Below are 25,250 nucleotides of genomic sequence, written 5' to 3'. Positions count from 1 at the left end.
GCTGATATATGGACTTAGACCCATAAAGGACAAACCATAATGCCCAGTTCTGGACCCTAACTCTACATGAATAACCCTTCTGGCCTGGAGTATGAACCCATCTCAGTTTTTTGACATTCCCGCATATTGTTTGGGAAATACAGGGTAATGGGCTATTTTCTTTAATATTTGGTGATGAATGAGGAAAGCATCAGGCCAATTTTAATTTGTACAATCCAAGTAGGAAGAAAAATTATGACAAAATGGAATTATCCATTTCTTTATTCCATTTCCCCCCTGTATTATTATTTTAAAGATTTTAGGAGTGGGACCTAAGTATATGAAGGAGTAAGGCAAAAAATGCCCATACGACAGTTGGGGTTGGATATCTGATTCCCAGGTTCCAATGCATACAGTTAGTAGGTCAGAGAGCAGGGATTTGAATCCAATTCTGTTTGCCTTAGTGTGTTCTTAACTTCCTACTCCTATTAGCCTAACAAGGTGTGTGCCTGCACATGCCCGTGTGCACACACACACCTACACACACACACACGCACACCCAGAAGCAATAATTAGCCCCCCATGTCCTATACCTGGGATGTAGGTTGCCCATATTTTCTTTTGATTTCACAGTGCTTCGTCATGCACCACTGGGATGTCTGAGAGAACACTGCAGAACCTTCCTAAGGCAGGTTCTCTGGGAGCACGCCACCCATAAACCACATGATTGTTCCAGGTTATGGAGTATCTCTTTGAAAAGTCAGATTCTCCTGCTCTTGAATAAACTTCTTCCTGAGAAGTCCCCTTTTCCCCCACCTAATAGTTACCGTGCACATAGGAGAGCAAAATCACCTTAGATTAGCTCTTTAAGTCCTTAAGAAGAGGCAAACTAAAGAGAGTTAAGCATTGCTAGAAAGGGTCTAGAAAGAGAAAGAAAAATGATTTCAAATAGCTAGACTAAAAAAAAAAACCTTAGGTTAATGTTGCCAACTTTAAGCAAAGATGATTTCTTTTTTGGATCTGAAAGTGTAATACACACATACTGTACACTTGGCCAATAAAATTAAATTGGCTCCAGTTAAACTCAAGGAACTCTCCACAACAACCTATTAGTGATTATATAGAAATGCATCTATTTGGATGTATAAGTAAACGTACCCATACACCAAAGCATCAATGCTGAGGTCCTACTGGCCTCCTCTGAAATGCGGACAGAGTAGCCATTTTTCATAAAAGATGGCTGCAGTCAAGAATGTGGGAAGAGAAATTATCCACAGCCCCGGGAGAGGTATAAGAAAATCCAGAGGATCAGACTTCACTGTAGATCCTAGGGCTGCCTGAAAATTATGACTTCCCTTTGGTGGGAACACAGATAAGGCCTTTACACCACGGCCACATGCCTGAAGGCTTTATTAATTTTAGGGCTTCTGCCATCTTTGTCAAAAGTAACATAAGAAAACTCCAAAGGACAAAAAGTAATTATCTCTGTGCATTAAAATGCAAGGACTTGATTCTGACTTTTTGAGACTCTAAGGAGACAGCACCGGGGAACATGCCAGATCTACAAGTGGTAGTCCTGGCTCCCCAGTTGGCCACAGCACCTTAAATGCAGAGCCCTTCATGACCCAGTGCTGGTGGTCGGAGGACGTGGGACTTACCAATCTGCCAGAACCTGAGATTAATTATTGTGAGGGGGCAGGGTGAACAACAAACTCTTGAAAAAGCACATTTTGAGACCTTGGCTCCTTGGGTCAGTCTTCTGTTTATTTTCTTCTCTTCATTTCTTTGAAGAGATTGGAGTCAAACCACTTGCTAATCACCTTGAACTTCACTCTCCTCGAAGATCAAAGATCGTGAAAACTTTGGTGGCAGTTTGCTGTACATGACAACTGTGGACTTTAATTAAGTTTGAAAATGTGGTTGGCATAAGGGTACGGTGGCCTTCCTGGGGATGCGGACCAGGCCAGCCTGGACTCACTGTCTCTCTGCATCTCCCACGTGTGGCCCATTATTTTTCTGCTTGAAGTGAGGAGGAAGGGGCCCTCCCTTCCAAGTCCCAGGTGTATTTCTGTCCAATCAGAATGCTTATACACCACATTTATTCAATCTGTGTACAGCTCAGATTTAATTTACGTAGTAGGCTCTGTGAGATCCTAGGGAAGTAAGAATATACTTGTTCTCGAGAATTTTCCCTGAAGGAAGGTATTTTTCCAGAGTGTGACCACTGAGTTGAATACTGGAACTGAAAGTTGCAAGTCTGGAATTAAGATCTTTATACTTGAAATTTTTTATCCTTCAATGAAGTGTTAATAAGAAGAGTTTTTATAGAAAGGACATTTGGGATTTAAAAACCTGGAAGTTTTCAGCTAAATTTTTGCCGACCTGATGACCATTTATTGGGCACTTACTGTGTAAAAGCCATTGTGCCAGATGCCCATAGGAATCCACATGACCCAGATGCCGCTGCCTGGGACCCCCTCGCTGGGAGGCTTGTTAAACTTTCTCCAAACACTGGCTCCAGGGCTAAGATAATCAAAAGCCCTTCATTTCTCTGAGGTCTTAAGGCTGTTAAGTGGTGGGATTACTAGTGATATTTTTATCTTTGTTTATATGTATTTCCAAAGAGCATATACTATTTATATACTTTTAAAATGTTAAAAGGATATTCTATATACTTTAGTCCAATTTTTATTTTATTTTTTAATTTTTTTCTTGCATTTAAAAAATTTAATTCAATTAATTAACGTAGAATGTATTAGTAGTTTCAGATGTAGAGTTCGGTGATTCATCAGTCTTATATAATACCCAGGCTCATTACATCACGTGGCCTCCTTAATGTCCATCACCCAGTTACCCCATCCCCCTACCTCTCTCCCATCCAGGAACCTTCAATTTCTTTCCTGTGATTAAGAGTCTTTTATGGTTTCTCTCCCTCACTAATTTTGTCTTGTTTTATTTTCCCCTCTCTTCCCCTATGATCCTCTGTTTCGTTTCTTAAATTCCACAATTAGTGAGATCATATGATAATTGTCATTCTCTGATTGACTTATTTCACTTAGCATAATACCCTCTAGTTCCATCCACGTCATTGCAAATGGTAAGAATCTAATTTTTGATGGCTGAATAATATTCCATTGTGTGGATATATATATGTATATATATATATGTGTGTATGTATATATATATATATATATACATACACACACCACAACTTCTTTACCCATTCATCTGTCCACGGACATCTGGGCTCTTTCTATAGTTTGGCTATTGTGGACATGGCTGCTATAAATATGAGGGTGCAGGTGCCCCTTCGGATCGCTACATCTGTATCGTTGGGGTAAATACCTAGTAGTACAATTGCTGGGTCATAGGGTAGCTTTATTTTCAACTTTTTAAGAACCGCCATACTGTTCTCCAGAGTGGCTGCACCAGCTTGCTTTCCCACCAACAGTGTAAGAGGGTTGCCCATTCTCCCCCTCCTTGCCAACATCTGTCATTTCCTGACTTGTTAATTTGAGCCATTCTGACTGCTGTGAGATGGTATCTCATTGTGGTTTTGATTTGTATTTCCCTGATGCCAAGTGATGTGGAGCATTTTTTCATGTGTCTGTTGGCCATGTGTATGTCTTCTTTGGAGAAATGTCTGTTCATGTCTTCTGCCCATTTTTTGACTGGATTCTTTGTTTTTTGGGTGTTGACTTTGATAAGTTCTTTATAGATCCTGGATACTAGCCCTTTATCTGATATGTCACTTGCAAACATCTACTCCCGTTCCATAGGTTGCCTTTTAGTTTTGTTGATTATTTCCTTTGCTGTGCAGAACCTTTTTATCTTAGTGAAGTCCCAGTAGTTCAGTTTTGCTTTTGTTTCCCTTGCCTTTGGAGACGTGTCTAGCAAGGACTAGCAGAGGAGATCAAAGAGGTTACTGCCTGTGTTCTCCTCTGGGATTTTGATGGATTCCTGTCTCCCATTTAGGTCTTTCATCCATTTTGAGTTCATCTTTGTGTATGGTGTAAGAGGATGGTCCAGTTTCATTTTTCTGCATTTGGCTGTCCAATTTTCCCAGTACCATTTAGTAAAGAGACTGTCCTTTTTCCATTCGACAGTATTTCCTGTTTGTCAAAGATTAGTTGACCATAGAGTTGAGGGTCCATTTTTGGGTTCTCTATTCTGTTCCATTCACCTGTGGGTCTGTTGTTGTGCCAGTACCACACTCTCTGGATGACTACAGCTTTGTAATATAGTTTGAAGTCCGGCATTGGGATGCCACCAGCTTTGGATTTTTTTTTTTTTTCTTCTTCCAACATTCTTGTGGCTATTTGGGGTTCTTTCTGGTTCCACACAAATTTTGGGATTATTTGTTCCAGCTCTGTGAAAAATGTTGTTGGTATTTTGATAGGGATGGCATTGAATGTGTAGGTTGCTCTGGGGAGCATAGAGATTTTAACAGTATTTGTTCTTCCAGTCCATGAGCATGGAATGTTTTTCCACTTCTTTGTATCTTCCTCAGTTTCTTTAAGAGTGTTCTATAGTTTTCAGGGTACATATCCTTTACCTCTTTGGTTAGGTTTATTCCTAGGTATCTTATCGTTTTTGGTACAGCTGTAAATGGGATCAACTCCTTAATTTCTCTTTCTTTGGTCTCATTGCTAGTGTATAGAAATGCAACTGATTTCTGTGCATTGATTTTATATCCTGCCATGTTGCTGAATTCCTGTATGAGTTCCAGCAATTTTGGGGTGGAGTCCTTGGGTTTTCCACACAAAGTATCATGTCATATGTGAAGACTGAGTTTGATTTCTTTTTGGCTGATTTGGATGCCCTTTATTTCTTTTTGTTGTCTGATTGCTGAGGCCAGGACTTCTAGTAGTATGTTGAACAACTTGGTCATAGTGGACACCCCTGCTGTGTTCCTTAGGGGAAAAGCTCTCAGTTTTTCCCCATTGAGAATGATATTTGCTGGGGGCTTTTCATAGATGGCTTTTATGATAGTGAGGTATGTTCCCTCTATCCCTACACTGTGGAGAGTTTTAATCAAGAAAGGATGTTGTATTTTGTCACATGTTTTTTCTGCATCTATTGAGATGATCATATGGTTCTTGTCCTTTTTTAAAATTAATGTAGTGTATTACATTGATTGATTTGCAGATGTTAAACCACTCTTGCAGCTCAGGAATAAATTCCACTTGGTCATGGTGAATAATCCTTTTAATGTACTGTTGGATCCTGTTGCCCAGTATCTTGGTGAGGATTTTGGCATCCATGCTCATCAGGGATATAGGTCTGTAATTCTCCTTTTTGGTGGAGTCTTTGTCTTGTTTAGGGATCAAGATAATGCTGGCTTCCTGGAATGAGCTGGGAATTTTTCCTTCCATTTCTATATTTGAAGCAGCTTCAGAGGAATAGGTATTAGTTGTTCTTTAAATGTTTAGTAGAATTCCCCTGGGAAGCCACTTGGCTCTGGGATCTTGTGTGTTGGGAGATTTTTGATTACAGCTTCAATTTCCTTGCTGGTTATGGGTCTGTTCAGGTTTTCTATTTCTTCCTGTTTCAGTTTTGGTAGTTTTATGGTTCCAAGAATGCATCCATCTCTTCCAGATTGCCTAATTCGTTGGCATATAATTGCTCATAATATGTTCTTATAATAGTATTTCTTCAGTGTTGGTTGTGGTCTCTCCTCTTTCATTCACGATTTTATTTATTTGAGTCCTTTCTCTTTTCTTTTTGATAAGTCTGGACAGGGATATATCAATCTTATTAATTCTTTCAGGGAACAAGCTTCTAGTTTCATCGATCTCTTCTAAAGTTCTTTTGGTTTCCATTTCATTGATTTCTGCTCTAATCTTTATTAATTCTCTTTTCCTGCTGGGTTTAGGCTTTATTTGCTATTCTTTCTCCAGCTCCTTTAGGTGTAAGTTTGAGTTGTGTATTTGAGACCTTTCTTGTTTCTTGAGAAAAGCTTGTATTGCTGTATACTTCCCTCTTAGGACCACCTTTGCTGCATCCCAAATGTTTTGAACAGTTATGTTTTCATTCTCATTTGTTTCCATGAATTTTTAAAATTCTTCTTTAATTTCCTGGTTGACCCATTCATTCTTTAGTAAGATGCTCTTTAACCTCCATGTGTTTGAGTTCCTTCCAAATTTCCTCTTGTGATTAAGTTCAAGTTTGAAAGCACTGTGGTCTGAACATATGCAGGGAATAATTCCAGTTTTTTGGTATCAGCTGAAACCTGATTTGTGACCCAGTATGTGTTCTATTCTGGAGAATGTTCCATGTGCAGTTGGAAAGAATGTGTATTCTGTTACTTTAGGATAGAATGCTCTGAATATATCTGTGAAGTTCTTCTGGTCCAGTGTGTCATTCAAAGCCCTTGTGTCCTTGTTGATCGTCTGGTTAGATGATCTGTCTTTTGCAGTGATGGGGTATTAAAGTCCCCTACTATTATTGTATTATTATCAATGTGTTTCTTCAATTTGGTTATTTCTTTGTTTATATAATTGGCTGCTCCCAAATTAAGAGCATAAATATTTACAATTGTTAGATCTTCTTGTTGGATAGACCCTTTAAGTATGATATAGTGTCCTTCCTCATCTTTTATTACAGTCTTTGGTTTAAAATCTAACTTCACTGATATAAGGATGGCTACCCCAGCATTCTTTTGATGTCCATTAGCATGATAAATGGTTTTCCACCCTCTCACTTTCAATCTGGAGGTGTCTTTGGCTCTAAAATGAGTTTCTTGCAGACAGCATATTGATGGGTCTTGCTTTTTCATCCAATCTGATACCGTGTGTCATTTGATTGGGGCATTTAGCCCATTTACATTTAGAGTAAGTATCGAAAGATATGAATTTAGTGTCATTTAAGATTCCTCTATGTCTTTCCATAGCTTGATAGCTCATAATAATATTCTATGGTCTGGATGTACCACAGTTTACTTATCCACCCACCTAATGAAAGACATCATGGCTACTTCCAAGTTTTGGCAATTATGAATAAAGATGCTATACACATCTGTGTGTAGGTTTTTGTATGGACTTAAATTTTCAACTTTTTGGTTAAACACTAAGGAGTGAGATCCCTGGATCATATGGTAAGAGTATGTTTGATTTTGTTCGAAACTACCAAACTGTCTTCCAAACTGGCTGTACCATTTGGCACTCCCACCAGCAATGAATGAGCGTACTTGTTACTCCACATCCTTGTCAGCAGCCAGTGTTGGCAGTGGCTGGATTTCAGCCACTCTAATACGTGTGTAGTTGTATCTTCTTGTTTTAATTTGCATTTCCTTCTTGACATATGATGTGGGGCATTTTTTCCTGTACATATTTGCCATCTGTATATCTTGTTTGGTCAGGTGTCTGTTCAGATCTTTTGCTCATTTTTAAATTAAGTTGCTCATTTTCTTATGATAATCTTGAGTTCTTTGTATATTTTGGATAACAGTCCTTTATCAGATATATCTTTTCCAAATACTTTCTCCCAGTGTGGTTGTCTTCACATTCTTTTGATGGACAGTCTTTTCATGTGTTTATTGGTGATTGTATTTTTTTCCCTAAAAACTGACTTTAGTTTCTTTGCCTGTTTCTAAAATGGTTTGATTGTCTTTTCTTTAAACAGTATAAATGAGTTCTATGTAAATTAAAGAAGTTAGCTTTTTGCCTGATTTTTTAAATCAATTTTCTTTCCTCTTTTTATTTTCTACTTTTTACTTTTTAGAGTTTCTTTTTCCATTCAGATTTTTTACATGTTTCTAATATAATTTATTGTTACTTTTCTTTTATGGCCTTAGCTTTTGTGTTCTGATTAGAAAGAACTATTCCTCTCCAAGATTTTAAATTATGCATGTCTTCTTACTAGAATTTCTATGTTTTTTAAATACTGAAAACTTCTATCCATTTGTACATAAGGAATTAGGCATAATAAGAGGGTTTGATGTATACATATTTTTTTTTCAAAAGTTTGTTTAGCTGCCATAATACCATGTATGGTAAAATTTCTCTTTCCCACACCGACTTTAAATATGACCTTAACTGTTAATTAAAGTTCCCAATATCCTGGGGTCTATTTTCTTACTCTCTTCTTTTCCACTGTTCTGTTAGTCTCTCTCTTCATTAACGATTTTAATTATTATAGCTTCATAGCCCGTTTTAATTCCTGGCAAGCTAGTTTTCCTCATTATTTTCATTTCCCAAAGCCATTATAACTTTTCTCACATATTGTTTCTGACAAAGCTAAGGTTACTCTGCTGTCAAAAACATCCTATTTATATTTTAATTGAAGTTGTGTTGAATTTGTAAATTAATTTACAGGGAATTTATACAGTTTAAACACTGGGCTTCTGAAACAGGGACACGGTTCGTCTTCGCATATATTCAAATATTCTATATCTTTCAGTAGTTCTAAATTTTTCATTAAATTGGTCTTGCACAGGGGCACCTGGGTGGCTCAGTTGGTTAAGCATCTGCCTTCACCTCAGGTCAAGATCTCAGGGTCCCGGGACCGAGTTCCGCATTGGGCTCCCTGCTCAGTGGAGAGCCTGCTTCTCCCTCTTCCTCTGCCTGTTCCCAACCCCACTCATGCTGTCTCTCACTCTCTCTTGCTCTATCCAAATAAATAAATAAAATCTTAAAAAAAATCAGTCTTGCACGTTTCCCATTTTTATTGAGATATAATTGACATATAACATTGTGTGAGTTCAGCCTTTTTAGATTCCACATATGAAATCATACAGTATTTGTCTTTCTTTATGGCTCATTTTACTAGCATGGTGTCTTTGAGGTCCATCTATGCTCTCACAAATGGCAGGATTTTCTTCTTTCTCAAGTCTGAATAATATTCATCTATTATCTATCATCTATCTATCTATCTATCTATCTATCATCTATCATCTATCTATCATCTATCTATCTATCTATCTATCTATCTATCTATCTATCATCTATCATCTATCTATCATATAATCTTCATCCATTCATCCATTGACAGACACTTATGTTGCTTCCATATCCATATCCTATTGCATATCCTGAATAATGATTCAGGGAACATGTGAGTGCAGATAATTCTTTGAGATCATGGTCTTGCACGTTTCTTATTAAGATATTTTATTTTTCTTGGTTAATCTAAAATGAAAACCTTTTTTTCCCATTATGTTTTCTAATTGGTTTTTCTTTGCTTATACTAGAGCTATTTGTTCTTATATATTAGAGATAATTTCTTGTTTCTAAGAGTCTCAATCAATTATTTTGGATAATATAGTCAGGTCATTTATAAAAGATGATATTTTTTTCTCTCTTTCCAATATTGGATCTTTATTTCTTGCCTATGTTTTCTGGGGGAACCATTTGGAAATTGTTTCATTAAAGTTGAGACCAAGACAAAGAGATCACTATTAATACCTCTAGTAATACCACTATAACTTAACATTGTTCTGAAAGTACAAGCATTACTAAGAGAAAGAAATGTCAGGTGCTTTTTTTGTATCTATGGAGAGGATGATGTGGTTTCCTATTCACATAGTTTATTATAATAATAATTTTCTGAATATTGAGGCAACTTTACAACCTGGGTACAATATTTTATTTTAATAAGACTTTTGAAGTCTATTTGCCAATATTTAACTTAAGGATTTTATATTTGCATTCATCAATAAGACTGACCTACAGTTTCTATTTTAGTGCTCTCTTTGACAGTTCTGGTTTCAGTGCTATGGTGGATAAGGAAAGTTATTTAGAAGCTTTTTCTTTCCTTTGCTCTAGAATCCTTAAATTGTATCGGACTTACTTATACCTCAATCATTTGAAAGACATCACCTATGAATTCATTTTGCTTTGTTTTAGGAAGAACAAATACTTTTTAATTTGTCTACTCTGTGCCAAGCTCCTTGCCTCTAATCCTTGGGACGTCAACATCTGTATCCTGCTGCAGAAGAAAAACAAAAAGATTTCTGTTTAAGAGGCCTTCATTTAATTTTCATGTCCTCCTATATCAGGCTCACTGGATATATTCATGTCTAGGTTCATTGTTTTTCTAGATTTGGGTCTCTTATCTAGGTATTTACTACCTGTTTCCCTTCATTAAAAACATTTTTGGCTTTACATAGGGGTGCCAAAGACTAGGGTGTTTACTCCAATAAAGGCAAAGGGTAGACTTTGAACAGTACAAAGGCTGACAAATTAGGTCTCCATATCAGCAAAAAGTGATGTTGGTATTTTCTCGAACAGTGATAAGCTTTCTGGGACGGTGAACCCTGTTCAGAATCTGATGAATGCCTGGGATCCACCCCCTAGAACATGCATGAACACATCCATATAACATCAGGGCTTCACAGATATCCCAACCCCGGTGTAAGAACATGGCTCTTACAGAAAGGATCTCCACTTTCCACTAGAGATATGTGTCTATATGTATTTTCAAATGTGGTTTCTATGGAGAATGAAGAGAATATGATTTGCCATTTTGCTTCCCACACCCCAGAAAGGAAGGATGTAACCACCCCTCCACGCCAAAACAAAGCTGGTAGAAGAACCTTATCAGGAAACACCACCTCCAGACTCAAGACCCCAAAATTCCACTTTAGTATAAGCTTCTTCCCCTAAAATAGAACAAATTTCTTAATGTTGGGCCACAATGGAATCCAAACTTTCAGGGTACCTTTTTAAGAGGTATGATTGTGGGCAGGACCTGGGTAAATTCTCTAGAAGAGGAAGCTTGGTGTGGCTGTGACTTCCTTTCCTCTTATTTCTCTTCTACAAGAATGAGTCCATCTGATCTGTTAGCCAAAATACAAATGTCTAAATATTCCCCTGCTTTTGTCTAATCAAACCCTCAAGGGACTTTTGCTGAAGATACACATGGGAATAACATGCCCCTACACTTGGGTAAAACGGTGTAGAAAAAGATGAAGGGCCTGATCAAGAATCCTGGTCATGACTACAGATAAAGGACTGGTATCCAAGATCTACAAAGAACTTCTCAAACTCAATACACGAGAAACAAATAAACAAATCAAAAAATGGGCAGAAGATATGAACAGACACTTTTCCAATGAAGACATACAAATGGCTAACAGACACATGAAAAAATGTTCAAAATCATTAGCCATCAAGGAAATTCAAATCAAAACCACACTGAGATACCACCTTACGCCAGTTAGAATGGCAACAATTGACAAGGCAAGAAACAACAATTGTTGGAGAGGATGTGGAGAAAGGGGATCCCTCCTACATTGTTGGTGGGAATGCAAGTTGGTACAGCCACTCTGAAAAACAGTGTGGAGGTCCCTTAAAAAGTTAAAAATTGAGCTACCCTATGATGCAGCCATTGCACTACTGGGTGTTTACCCCAAAGATACAGACGTAGTGAAGAGAAGGGCCATATGCACACCAATGTTCATAGCAGCATTGTCCACAATAGCTAAATCGTGGAAGGAGCCGAGATGCCCTTCAACAGATGACTGGATTAAGAAGTTGTGGTCCATATATACAATGGAATATTACTCAGCTATCAGAAAGAACGAGTTCTCAACATTTGCTACAACATGGACGGCACTGGAGGAAATAACGCTAAGTGAAATAAGTCAAGCAGAGAAAGACAACTATCATATGATTTCTCTCATCTATGGAACATAAGAACTAGAATGATCAGTAGGGGAAGAAAGGGATAAAGAAAGGGGGGGTAATCAGAAGGGGGAATGAAACATGAGAGACTATGGACTATGAGAAACAGACTGAGGGCTACAGAGGGGAGGGGGGTGGGGGAATGGGATAGGCCGGTGATGGGTAGTAAGGAGGGCACATATTGCATGGTGCACTGGGTGTTATACACAACTAATGAATCATCGAGCCTTACATCGGAAACCGGGGATGTACTGTATGGTGACTAACATAATATAATAAAAAATCATTATAAAAAAAAATAAAAAATAAAAAATGAAGAGTTATTGTTGGAAGTAAAAAAAAAAAAAAAAAGAATCCTGGTCATGGTTTGGTTTTGGCCTTCCATCATGTTCTGGGTCTGCTCATCCTTGGTCCTCCCAAAGTGCCCCATGTGTCCACTCCCACAGCACTTAGAATAATCCTTTGTTATTGCCTGTTTTCTTGTCTCTCTCCCCACTACTCAACCCCATCCCAGGAAGACGGGCATTTATCCTGCTCAGTTTTGTATGACTAGTGGTCAACACAGAAGAGCTTACTAATAAATAAATAACTGAATAAATGAATTATAGAAGCCATAGGCTCCACAAAGACGTACAAAATAACTATGTTCTCAGCAGACTCCAAGGTCGGGGAATCAAAATGCTGCATATATGGGGGGGGTGAGGTTGCTGCTGAGGAGGTGGGCGTGGTTCCTGGGGAAAGAGGATAAGAGGCAAGAAGTTTCGAGCACCATAAAACAATTTGCCAGATTACAAGCGAGACAAAAGGTGGCTATGGATTCTCAAATAGAAGAAATGATGTGTTATGTCAATATCTAACCATAATATTGGTGCAGGGGATCAAAAGGTTAAAAAAAATCTAACTACCAACTTCTCCTTATTCCCCTGAGAAATCCCTTTTCCAGTGCACCCCCAGACTTTGTAGAATGGAGACAGACTTTAAAGTTACAATAGTTAGGAAATCTTGTAAAATAAGCCCTATAAAATCATTCTATAGCTCGCTAGTAAATGTCTGGGCAACACTGATCCTTTGCATGTAAATAGATCACATGTGCTGTTTAAGCAGGTGCACTCAAGTTTATGTTTCTTGTGTTTTATCTGTAGCACTTGATTTATGGCTTCTGTAAATCAAAATGTTTCCTTAAGTTCTCTCCTAAAGAAAGGCTAACAGGCACAGATACGAAGGAAAGAAATGAAAAATTAGAATAACGTACAGTCTAATTATTTCAGACTTCTTGCCTTTCTAGCGTAACTGAGATTATTTCATTTAGAAACTGATTTCCAGAATTAAGTCTCAGAATTTCATCTCATCATAGGGTTATTGATGAAGTTCTCTTTTAATGCCTGGTTGGATAAGTACCACTGACGAGCTACAAAAATAAATTATGGATGTGTTCGTGAGAACACAGACAAAACAGAATTAATTCACAAAAGGCTCCTAGGGCTATTATAAAATCCAAATCATAAACTAAACACCATGTCACCTTCCCCAAATGTCATGGGGCCAGGATTCCAGAATCAGAACCGGGAAAGAGGGCAGATTTAACAATATGATTGTAGGGCACAAGTCTGGTGAGATCACAAAAGGCTCAATTCTGACTAAATCCTTACAAGGCCCCGTTTTCTTACGATTTAAGGAAAATGGCTCAGAATTTTCCTCAAGTCCCTCTTTCACTGTGTAGAGGCAATTCTTTACACAACACGGTTCATTTAAAGAACTAAAATTATGGAAAAGTAGCCCTTTGGGAAGTGCGGCCATCCCAAGGTTGCTCTGCCAGGTCTCCCCTGGATCCAGGGCCGGGGCCACTCCAGCAGAGCACGGCCCTCCATCCCCGTTAACAAGAGGGATAAACTCTTCACTCCTCCTTTAATGTTGGGACTACTTCTTGACACATTTGGGGGTGAAGCTGAGACTCCATGTGGACACAGGATGAAGGGGACCCTTGGGTCAACTGGGAGACCTTCACCCCCAAACTGATGATTCATTGCAACTGATGCGTATCATGAAAGACTTCATTCAGCAACTTGTCTTGCCACTTAATCTCTCCCAATCGTAAACCACAAGATGATTTTACCATCTTTTATGAAGCTGATCAAATTATCGGTTTATGTCTAACAATTCTGTTTGACAGTTGGTCCCATCAGTCACTTGCTTGTGAGATAATTTTGCAACTAATTTGGCCAGAGTGTTTTCCAGGAGTTTGTAACTTTAAGGAAGCTATTCTTTTTTAAAAAGATTTTATTTATTTATTTGACAGAGAGAGACAGCAAGAGAGGGAACACAAGCAAGGGGAGTGTGAGAGGGAGAAGCAGGCTTCCCACTGAGCGGGGAGCCCGATGCGGGGCTCGATCCCAGGACCCTGGGACCATGACCTGAGCCGAAGGCAGACGCTTAATGGCTGAGCCACCCAGGAGCCCCAAAGGTAGCTATTCTATAGTTATTTTTAATGATTTAAAATATTTTTTCCAAAAAATCTGCTTTTAAAATTCCCAAGACAAATATTACTAGAACAAAATTTAATGACTTAGAGTTTGGGGGCTATTATTCACTTATTTGTCCACTGTCCATTGCAGACTGTTGTGAAGAAAATCTTAAGCTGATCTAATTTCACTTTATTTTTATTTTTTTTAAAGATTTTATTTATTTATTTTAGAGAGAGACACAGAGAAAGAGAGCATGAGTGGGGAGAGGGGCAGAGGGGAAGGGTGGGGGAGAGGGACAAGCAGACTCCACATATCCAGGTTCCAGAGCCTGGAGCCTGATGAAAGGTGAGATCATGACCTGAGATCATGACCTGAGATCATGACCTCGGCCAAAACCAAGGGTCGGCCACTTAACCGACTGAGCCACCCAGGTGCCCCGTGAACCCGATCTTATTTTACAGTACTAACTTAGTCTACATTTCCAGACCAATGACCTATTCAGTTCCCCCCCCCGGCCCCAAATAGGAGAATATGAACTCTATATCTGCTTGGCGGTCTGACAAAGCAAATGAATCTGTGAACATGAACTTACAGAAAGATATTTCATGTTTTGGCAGAGAACTTTGCTTTGAACTTCCTGCTGTTCAATTATTATCAAAAGCTTGGTTGCAGAAACACTGGATCAAAGTGGTGGGAGAAGGAGCAGAATGGATATATTCACTTCCAGTTTCTTATTGAAAAAGCTAGAAGATACTAGTAGGGAGCAAGACCATAGCAATGTGAGTTAGGGATAAAAACAGTCCAGAATAACACAATTCTGATGAGATTTCCCCAAATTAAAATCTTGAAGCCTGAGTAAGAAGTACATTTCCATTTAAATCAAAATCTAGGGAACCATCTAGAGCAGGCCCCAGATAAGGCAGGAACGAACGCCCTCTGTCTACCCCTCCCTGTGGTGGTGGCTTTTCCCCAGCTCCCTGGACCCTGGACCCTGCTTCCTGATCCTGCCACAGTTATGCCTCCAACGGCTACCTATTTTCTGTATCCAGAGGCTACAGTCCCCAGGCGTCTTCGGGGCTGGGGATGAGGGAACACGTGGTGGTTACTGCACTGTGCAGTGAGCGCTCCTCAGGGATGGTTCTGGAAAGCTGGCGTGGGGACGGTTCTGGAAAGCTGGCGTGGGGACGGTTCTGGAAAGCTGGCATGGGGACGGTTCTGGAAAGCTGGTATGGGGAGCATACACTGAGAAGAACTACAGGTTGCATCTGAAACTCTCGCCCTGTAGAGAACCCAGCAGGCAGAGGGAGAGCTCTCTCCATCCAGTAGACCCCACTAGAGTATGCCACTTGGTCCGCAAAGAGGGAAGGGCAGATGGAAAACCTGCTGCGGAAGCATGGACCTTGAAGGGAAAGCTGGAAAATTCAGTGTGCTGAGCTAAGGACAATTTACCGTTGCCATCTTGGGCAAATTGTAGGTATGGAGAGATTTCTGTCCTTCCATGTATAAACAGGGAGAGGAAGAAAAAAAAATACCATGAGGCTTATAAGAGGGACTGTAATGCACAGGGAAAGGTGGCAAAAATACTGAGAGGAAGAGCTTATTTTGAACATGATTTTCTACCAAAAATAGAAGTAAAATATAAAACATATGCTAGGTGCTCCCAGTAAGATAAAACAGTATGGGAAACAAAGCACAGGGTGATAAATGGCAAAAATTAAGTAAGTCCTATATTCTTCAGATCTAACGCAATTTAGGTCTCCTTCCCTGTCAGGCCTGTGGCACTTCATACTCCCCCACCTCGGCCCTTGGTGTCTGTCATTCTGCCAGTGCCTTGCCTCCCTCCAGGGCCTTGCACATCCCATTCACGCTGCCCGCCTGCCACTTCCTCTGAAGGCCTTCCCTGCTGCTGCTTACCCTACACACCGGCCCGATGGGTTTTCGCACCCCAGCACTGGACATCTCAAATAGTATTTATAATTCACGATAGAATAACCATAAGTTCTCAATGCCAGGACTTGTATTTCACTTATTTCTATACCCCTACTCATCATAGTTCTGATATATAATTAAGAAAAATAAATGAGAGCCTTGGAAAGATAAGGATAGGTGACCCCCTCTTTTTATTACTGGGGCCTCAATGATTGTCAGCAGGACAAAGGCAAAGGATAAGGGGCAATGAGGAAATGAGAAAAAGAATTAAAACATACTGAGAATCTGCTGTGCTCAAAATATGGAAGTACTGGTTATATACTAAAGGGGCATTCGACATCTTTTCCTCCTTTTCAGAGAATTGTACTTCTAGCATATGGGCACAAACTAACTCATTGACCCTTTGGGGCATGACATAATGGCTGTTGGCAGCCATCTTTTCCTAAGAGATTAATGCAGCACCAGAAATCCTCCTTTGAAAAATGGACACTCAAAGTTTATTGGCAAACTGATTTTGAAAAACTTGAACAGCATTTCTCCTTCGAAACAGCGTGCATAAGTCCTTAGACCAGAATGCAAACACTGATTCAACCCGGAAGGCTGCTAGATTATATCAGAAACGAAACTGAGATTTGTTTCAGCTCCATCACCAGATAGCCAAATGGTCCTGTAACCAAAATGGGGCTTCCTGCCTGTCTCACAGATGTGCCGTGAATCCACTAAAATAAGGCGAGTGAAAGTCCACTGAAGAGCGCACCATGCTGTCCGAGCCTCTAGTTTCATTATTAGAAAACCCAACTGCGGAACACACATAAAAGGGTCCACCCAAGTGTCTACCGATGTATGGGAGAAAATCGTTATAGGGATGAGCGTCCCGATGACGGCAACGTGTCATGTCTGAGACTTAAGTACGAGCAATGGTAGCGCAGGTGGAATGACAAGGGTGAGAGCAGGGCTGACTCGGATTCAATGCAGTCTCCTGAATTTCTTGTCAGGTGGAAGCACCTTGTGTGCTGTTTCCTCCTCTCGGGCAGCCCTTGTTTCTTGTCGGCAGCCCCTGGAAAGCCTGTTGGTAGACACCTGATCCCGCCTGGTAAAGCTTCTGCTGTGCAATCCGGGCAGTCTTCCGGGTAGTCGGCACCTTGTTTTCTTTTAGGCTCACACTGCCCACCTCTGCGATGATGTCTATTGCACTTTGCATTTGGTCTGAGAAGCACATTCCATCTGGAGCCTCTAGGAGGCTGAGTTTGGAGAAGACAAATGCTCCAGAGAGGCTTCTCCAAACAAGGAATCCTCAAGATTCCAGAGCTGCCCAAGCTCACTCGTGGTACCAGTCCGAGCAGAGGCTGGCGAGGAACTCTCCTCTCCCATCCCAGCCTTGAGCCAAAAAGGCTCGTCCATCACTGGGCAAAACCCATCCTGGCTGAGAAATCAGTGTGTCTGGAGAGACGCTGTCTCATTGCGTGCCATGCTGTGCCTGCGACTGGAAGGCTTTTCCTGCACCCGTTGCCTCCCCTCCAGCCTCCTTTCTTCTTCGTCTGCTGTGTGTTCAGGGCCTCTGTGCTCTGTCCGCCTTGCCTCTGGTTCCATTCAGCCCCAGCTCCAGCTTTGCCGCCTGGATTTAGCTGACCCTCCTGCCTTGATAATTGGCCACTTCTGTCAAGGCCTCTTTGGCTTTTCCAGGCAAGCCTCTTTTGAGAATTTCGCACAAGTGATGGGCCCAGGGCGGCGGGTCTGACAGTCGGAACACTTGCCCAAATCACCACACTTATGTTCCTGTCCTACACAGTCAAATGACAGACATCACCCTCCCATCTGTCTGGCTAGTGTAGGAGAAAACGGTACAACCGGTCAGAAGTACAGATGGTCCCTCTCTCTCCCCGCCCTGCCTCCCGCTGTATGTCATCTGACAGGGAGCCCTGGGACCCCCTGTCTGGCCAGCCTCCAGGTCTGCACCACCTTTCTGGATGGAGGCAGCCCAGCCTGTGGCCCCGAGGCCACCTTATCTTGCTTATACTACCAAGGACTCAAGTCACCCATCTTCCCCAGCCTGAAGGACTGACTTGCGAAACAGCAAAACCGTGTCTTTTAGAGACAAAGTTCTTTCCAAATCATTCATATTTCACTTCAGGTTTTCTCACTGGAGCCCAATGTGGGGCTTGAACTCACAACCCTGAGATCAAGACCTGAGCTAAAATCAAGAATCCAATGCTTAACTGACTAGGCCACCCAGGCTCTCTCTCTCTCTCTCTTCTTTTTTTGCATAGAAGAAACCAAATCTTTTTTACTTACACAGCACCCTGATGAAGTCCTTACTGGTGTTTGGTCAGCCTCCCCCACTGACTAGCCTTTATTTTATGTGAAAAGGAAATGGAATGCCACTTGAAAGTAGATGTCAGCTGATTGGATGTATTGAGAATGAAGGTAAGCCACAAAGATGTAAACTAGACTGTAATTTAAGAAAAGACAGCATTTATCACTGGAGTACTGAGCAAAACCAGAGAGCAACCAACAAAAGACTTGACTTAAATCTCTGGTCTGCAGCTGTGGGCTTAGGTATGTGACTGAGGCACTCCAGGCAGTTTCCTCATTCATATAAAGGAAAAAAGGACCAGCGATTCTAGTCTTTTCTAGGCCTACCATTTTACAATTTTATGACCCAAATCAGTGTGAGATTATAAATTTCTATTCCATAACGTTATTTATAATCCTAAAAAGAAATGAGAACATATGAAAATATAAATACTTAAAACCAAGGAATTTTTAAAAATGCGTTCCAAAGAAACACTTGTTACTCACTGCTATTAAGCATGAGTCAATTACAAACATCTCACAAACAAAAAGTGGTACGATTTTAATAAGTTTGCCTTTGGATCTCATTCCTTTTCACTATTTTGAGATGTGTTTCTGTCTATCTACTATAATCTATCTATCTATCTATCTATCACGATAATCTATCACTATATCTCCATATGCGTGCGCGCACACACACACACACGCACACACACGAAATGGGAAAAAGCAAAGAAGCACCAGGATTAGCTCTGACCAAAGAGGAAGAAATAGAACTTACGGGAGCTGCGGAGTTTTTGACCGTGACACTGGGGGTGGTGGCTCGCAGGGCTCCACTCACACCATGGTAGTATTTGAAGCAGATCTTAGTTTCAGCTGAAAAACAAAAATCAAATGGCCCTGAGAAGCAGGGTCTAACCCAGGAAGAGATAACCATCTCCAGAGGGACACCCCCAGGAACTGCCCCGGAATTCCTCCCATGGGCCAAGCAGGCCACATCTGATGATGCTTATTCAACCCATGTCTCCATGGACAAGACTGACATCTTTCTAAAAATGTGTCATCAAAAATTGCTCTTTGTACCCAAGGGAAATCTGTTATTTCAACGTCTCAGCATCCATCCAATCCCATTAGAGGTTACTTGTAATAAACCCTTACTTGTAAGATTCTAGGTGGTTTGGCGCCTACCTCCGGTCTGTTCTGTAATTCTTGGTTATTTAATTCATTGTGATTAGTATCTTAGCAACTTGGAGGGGGACTTTGAGAAGTTACTGAAATACATGGATGGGAGGCATATTTTCTAAGCTCTGGTGCACAGCAATGATAAGCTCTTTGCATCAGGGTTTGTTTTTCTTCAAAGTCCTATCTATGTAAGTAGAAAAGATACGGCCTTGGGGGCCCACACGGCCTGGGTTTGCTTTTTGGCTCCATTACCAACAATCTGTAAGACAACGAGCAAGTTCCTTAACTTCCCTTACCCCATGTTCCTTGTAAAATAAATAGAACCCACAATAGTACGTACTTGGATAAGCAAATAAAAGTTCTTAGAGTGCAAATAATGCATGAGGAGCGTGATGACTAAAGACAAAATCTGTGGCCACCCTGAGTCTAGCTCATTTGAAGGTGCCTTGCTTTTCCCAATTTACTGTTTGTAGGATTTTTCCTTTAAATTTGAAAAATTTGCCAGGCTATGTCTTAGTCCCTTATATTATTTTTGCTTGGAACAACATGAGAAATCTCCAATTTGAGATCCTGTTTCTCAGGTCTGGGAATTTGTCATCAATTATAATGTTTCAAAAAATAATGTCCACAATTTTCTTAGCATGCATTTTAGATATGCTTGTTATGGAAAATATGGACAATGAAGAAAAGTATAAAAAATGTTCTAGGAGTGTTTTTGTGCACATCTGAGAGAATAAGCTTTAATATTATTTGTAATGTAGTAAAATAATAAAGTACTAAAACTGCATTTTAAAAAATTAACATTAAACAAATAGGTTCAATTATCAAAACTTTGTTGATAATATTCTTTGTTGTATGGAATCATTGAATTCATTTGTAATTGTAAATATTCCTGTAATTTTGAAAATTTGGGCTTTTCCCTAAAAAAGAATGATTTTTTGAAAATTATGTTGGAGTTCAAGTTTGCTCCCTAGGATAATGGAGCAAAACTTGCTGGTTATCTACCCAACACCCATTCTCCTTTTCCTCCCTAATGACAAAAATCTCAATTTTATTTTGAATAGTAATGTCCAGCTAAAGTACTATATTTTGGAGCCTCCCTTGCAGATAACATTTATGTTGTTTTCCACTGTTATTTTGGGGTTTCTGTTATCTGTAAACTTTACTATATATAGAAAGTTTTCTTGACATAGAAGATATGAGTACTGCAATATTCTTCCTTAGAAGATGTGAATATTTCAAGGATTTCCTTCCTGTGGCCAGATTGCTTCCCCAAAAGCACTTTACACTTTCATTAGAAAATGTAGCTCTAACCATTTCATGCTATTGAGTATTATCGATTAAATGTAAGTTTAAAATAGTATTTCATTTTTATTTCATGTATTTGATTAGCAGGGAGATTAAACATTTTTTCACCAAATTTTAATTAGCCGTTTGTATTTCCTCTTTTTTATCCATCAAACTGTACTTGTCAAGACTTCCCACTGCCTGGATGATATCTGGGTGCTCACCTTTTAGTGGGTATGTTCTTCCTTTAGATATGTCAATACTTTCCATTTCCCTCCTAAGTCATTCTTTCCCTGCAGTGATTTTGCGTTATTGTTGATTGCCTTTTAAGCTCTTGGTGGACAATCTTACAATCTAGTTCCGTATTCTTCAAAGTACCTCACCGTTATCTGCACATTGTTAGGTATACACATCCAGACCCACTACTTCAGCCTGAAAGGCAGATATCTTGTAGGTTAGGGGTCATGGGGGAACGCTGAATAAAGCAGTGAGCTATATACCCAGGCAACCTCATTGAGCCAGTGCAATTACTGGTATTTTCTATAAAGAGCAGTTTCTCTGCTTGTAGGTGCCAGTGACATCAGCAAGGAGGGGCCAATGGCTTCACCTCAAGCACAGTTGGGTGGCAGAAAATTTTAGATAACAGGCATTCTAAACAGGCACTACTAGCTTTCCTTTCCAATAAAAGTATTCCAATGCCTTTAAGTTAGAAAGGTCAGGGTAGATAAGAACCATATGATCCTCTCACAAAAAGCATTTGACAAAATAAGTATCCATTCTTGATTAAAAAAAAAACGTATAAAGTAGGGATAGATGCAACATTCTTCAACATCATAAAATCCATGTATGAAAGACCCAGGGCTGATATCACCTTCAAAGGGGAAAAACTGAGAGCTTGTCCTCTACAGTCAGGAACAAGACAGAGATGTCCACTCTCACCATTACTATTTAACACAGTACTGGAAGTCGCGGCCTCAGCAATCAGACAACAAAAAGAAATAAAGGCAACCACGTTGGCAAGGGAGAACTCAAATTTCACTATTTGCAGACAACACAGTACTCTATGTAGAAAACCTGAAAGACTCCACCCTCAAATGTTAGAACTAATACATGAATTCAGCAAAGTTGCAGGTTATAAAGTTTATGTACAGAAATTTGTTGCATTTCTATACACCAATAATGAAACAGCAGAAAGAGAAATCAAGGAATTGATCCCATTTACAACTGCACCAAAACCCATAAGATACCTAGGAATAAATCTAACTAAAAAAGTAAAAGATCTGTACTCTGAAAACTATAGAATACTTATGAAAGAAACTGAAGAGGACACAAAGAAATGGAAAAGCATTCCACGCTCATGGATTGGAAGAACCAAACATTGTTAAAATGTCTATACTACCCAAAGCAATCAACATTTAATGCAATCCCTATCAAAATACCACCAGCATTTTTCACAGAGCTAGAACAAACAATTCTAAAATTTGTATAGAACCACAAAAAACCCCCACTAGCCAAAGCAATCCTGAAAAAGAAAAGCAAAACTGGAGGTATCATGATTCTGGACTTCAAGCTGTATTACAAAGCTGTAGTCATCAAGACAGTATAGTACTGGCACAAAACCAGACACACAGATCAGTGGAACAGAATAGAAAACCCTGGAATGGACCCACAACTATATGGTCAACTAATCTTTGACAAAGCAGGAAAAAATATCCAGTGGAAAAAAAAAAGATAATCTCTTCAACAAAATAGTGTTGGGAAAACTGGATAGCAACATGAAGAAGGATGAAACTGGACCACTTTCTTACACCATATACAAAAATAAATTCAAAATGGATTAAAGACCTAAATGTGAGACAGGAAACCCTCAAAATCCTAGAGAAGAACACAGGCAGCACTTTTTTTTTTTTTACCTTGGCCATAGCAACTTCTTACCAGACACATCATCAGAGGCAAGGGAAACAAAAGCAAAAATGAAGATAAAAAGCTTCTGCACAGTGAAGGAAACAATCAGCAAAGCTCAAAGGCAGCATATGAAATGGGAGAAGATATCTGGAAATGACATATCTGATAAAGGGTTAGTTTCCTAAATCTATAAAGAACTTACCAAACTCAACACCCCCCCCCCCAAAACCCATCCAGTTAAGAAATGGGCAGAAGACATGAATAGACATTTTTCTCCAAAGAAGACATCCGGATGGCCAACAGACACATGAAAAGATGCTCAACCTCACTCATCATCAGGGAAATACAAATCAAAACCATGGTGTGATACCACCTCTCTGTCAAATGGCTAAAATTAACAACATAAGAAATAAGAGGTGTCGGCAAGAATGCGGAGAAAGAGGAACCTTCTTACACTGTTGGTGGGAATGCAAACTGGTGCAGTCGCTCTGGAAAACAGTACGGAGGCTCCTCAAGAAGTTAAAAATAGAACTACCACACAACCCAGCAATTGCACTACTAGGTATTTACCCAAAGGATGCAAAAATACAGATTTGAAGGAGTATATGCATCCTGATGTTTATAACAGCGTTATCAATAATAGCCAAATGGAAAGAGCCCAAATGTCCATTGGCTGATGAATGGATAAAGAAGATGTGGTAGACACACACACACACACACACACACACACACACACACACACACACACACAGAGGAATATTACTCAACCATCAAAAAGAATGAAATCTTGCCATTTGCGATGACACAGAGGGAGCTGGAGTGTATTATGCTAAGTGAAATAAGTCAGAAAGACAAATCCATATGATCTCACTCATGTGGGATTTAAGGAAGAAAATGGATGAACATATGGGAAGGGGGAAAAGAAGAAAAAAGAGAGAGGGAAACAAGCCATAAGTGACTCTTCACAATAGAGAATGAACTGAGGGTTGGAGGAGGGAGATGGGTGGGGGATGGGCTAGATGGGCGGTGGGTATTAAAGAGGGCACTGGGTGTTGTATATAAGTGGTGAATCACTGAATTCTACTCCAGAAACTAATATTGCTCTGTATATTAACTAACAAAATTTAAATTAAAAAAAAAAGCAACATTGACGAGAGAAACTGAGGGTGCACAAAGAAATGGAAAGACATCCCATGCTCATGGATTGGAAGAATATTATTTAAATGTATTGGATAATTGTTTGGTAAATAAAAGGTTAAAAAGATTTTTAAGAATTAGACATGTACATACATAACCAGCCATACCCTGATCTACATGTCCTAACATGTAGCTTTTCTGATTCTAAAATGTTTGGACAAATAGAAACCAAATAAAATGATATCTCTCAAAAAGAAATCAAATAAAATGTATATACTACCAAAAGCAATCCACACATTTAATACAATCCATATCAAAACACAAAGAGCATTTGTCACAGAACTAGAGCAAAAGATCCTAAAATCTGTATGAAACCACAAAAATCCCTGAATAGTCAAAGCAATCTTAAAAAAGAAAAGCAAAGCTGGAGGAAGCACAATATCCAGACTTGAAGTTGTATTACAAAGCCATAGTCATCAAAATGGTATGGTGCTGGTTCAAAAACAGACACATAGGTCAATGGAACAGAATAGGAAACCCAGAAATGAACCTGCAACCATATGGTCAATTAATCTTCGACGAAGTAGGAAAGAATAGCCAATGGAAAAAAGACAGTTTCTTCAACAAATTGTATTGGGAAAACTGGACAGTAACATGCAAAGAAAGAAACTGGATCACTTTCTTACAGCATACACAAAAATAAATTCAAAATGGATTAAAGACATAAACGTGATATCTGAAACAACAGCAACAAAAAAGCCTAAAGACAACACAGACAGTAACTTCTATGACATCAGCCATTGCAACATTTTTGCAGGTCTGTCTCCTGAGGTAAGGGAAATAAAACCAAATATAAACTATTGGGACTCATCAAAATAAAAAGGTTCTGTACAGTGAAGGAAACAATCAACAAAAGTAAAAGGCAACCTGCAGAATGGAAGAAGATAAAAGCAAATGATGTATCTGATAAAAAGTTAGTATCCAGGGGCGCCTGGGTGGCACAGCGGTTAAAGCGTCTGCCTTCGGCTCAGGGCGTGATCCCGGCGTTATGGGATCGAGCCCCACATCAGGCTCCTCCGCTAGGAGCCTGCTTCTTCCTCTCCCACTCTCCCTGCTTGTGTTCCCTCTCTCGCTGGCTGTCTCTCTCTCTGTCAAATAAATAAATAAAATCTTTAAAAAAAAAGTTAGTATCCAAAATATATAAAGAACTAATACAACTCGACACCCAAAAAACAAAGAATCCAATTAAAAACTGGGCAGAAGACATGAATAGATATTTCTCCAAAGAAGACATCCAAATGGCCAACAGACACGTGAAAAGATGTTCATCATCACATAACATCAGGGAAATACAAATCAAAACCACAATGAGATACCACCTCACACCTGTCAGAATGGCTAAAATTAACACAGGAAACAACAGGTGTTAGTGAGGATGCGGAGAAAAAGGAAC

At 39.6% G+C, this 25,250-nt stretch overlaps 1 protein-coding gene across 1 annotated transcript in view; it reads right to left on the bottom strand.

Moving 5' to 3' along the window:
• Positions 1-25,250, bottom strand: part of HECW1 (HECT, C2 and WW domain containing E3 ubiquitin protein ligase 1) — a 229,670-nt gene that overhangs the window by 168,437 nt on the left and 35,983 nt on the right. Inside the window, exon 3 of the mRNA XM_040644429.1 lies at positions 19,068-19,162. Coding sequence (XP_040500363.1) covers positions 19,068-19,162 — 95 coding nt within the window. The remainder of the gene's footprint in view (positions 1-19,067; positions 19,163-25,250) is intronic.

Source organism: Ursus maritimus, unplaced genomic scaffold (assembly GCF_017311325.1).
Source record: "Ursus maritimus isolate PB19 unplaced genomic scaffold, ASM1731132v1 scaffold_3, whole genome shotgun sequence".
Taxonomy (NCBI): Eukaryota; Metazoa; Chordata; class Mammalia; order Carnivora; family Ursidae; genus Ursus; species Ursus maritimus.
The sequence above is the reverse complement of the archived record's forward strand: the minus strand, read 5'-3'. Positions and strand labels throughout refer to the sequence as shown.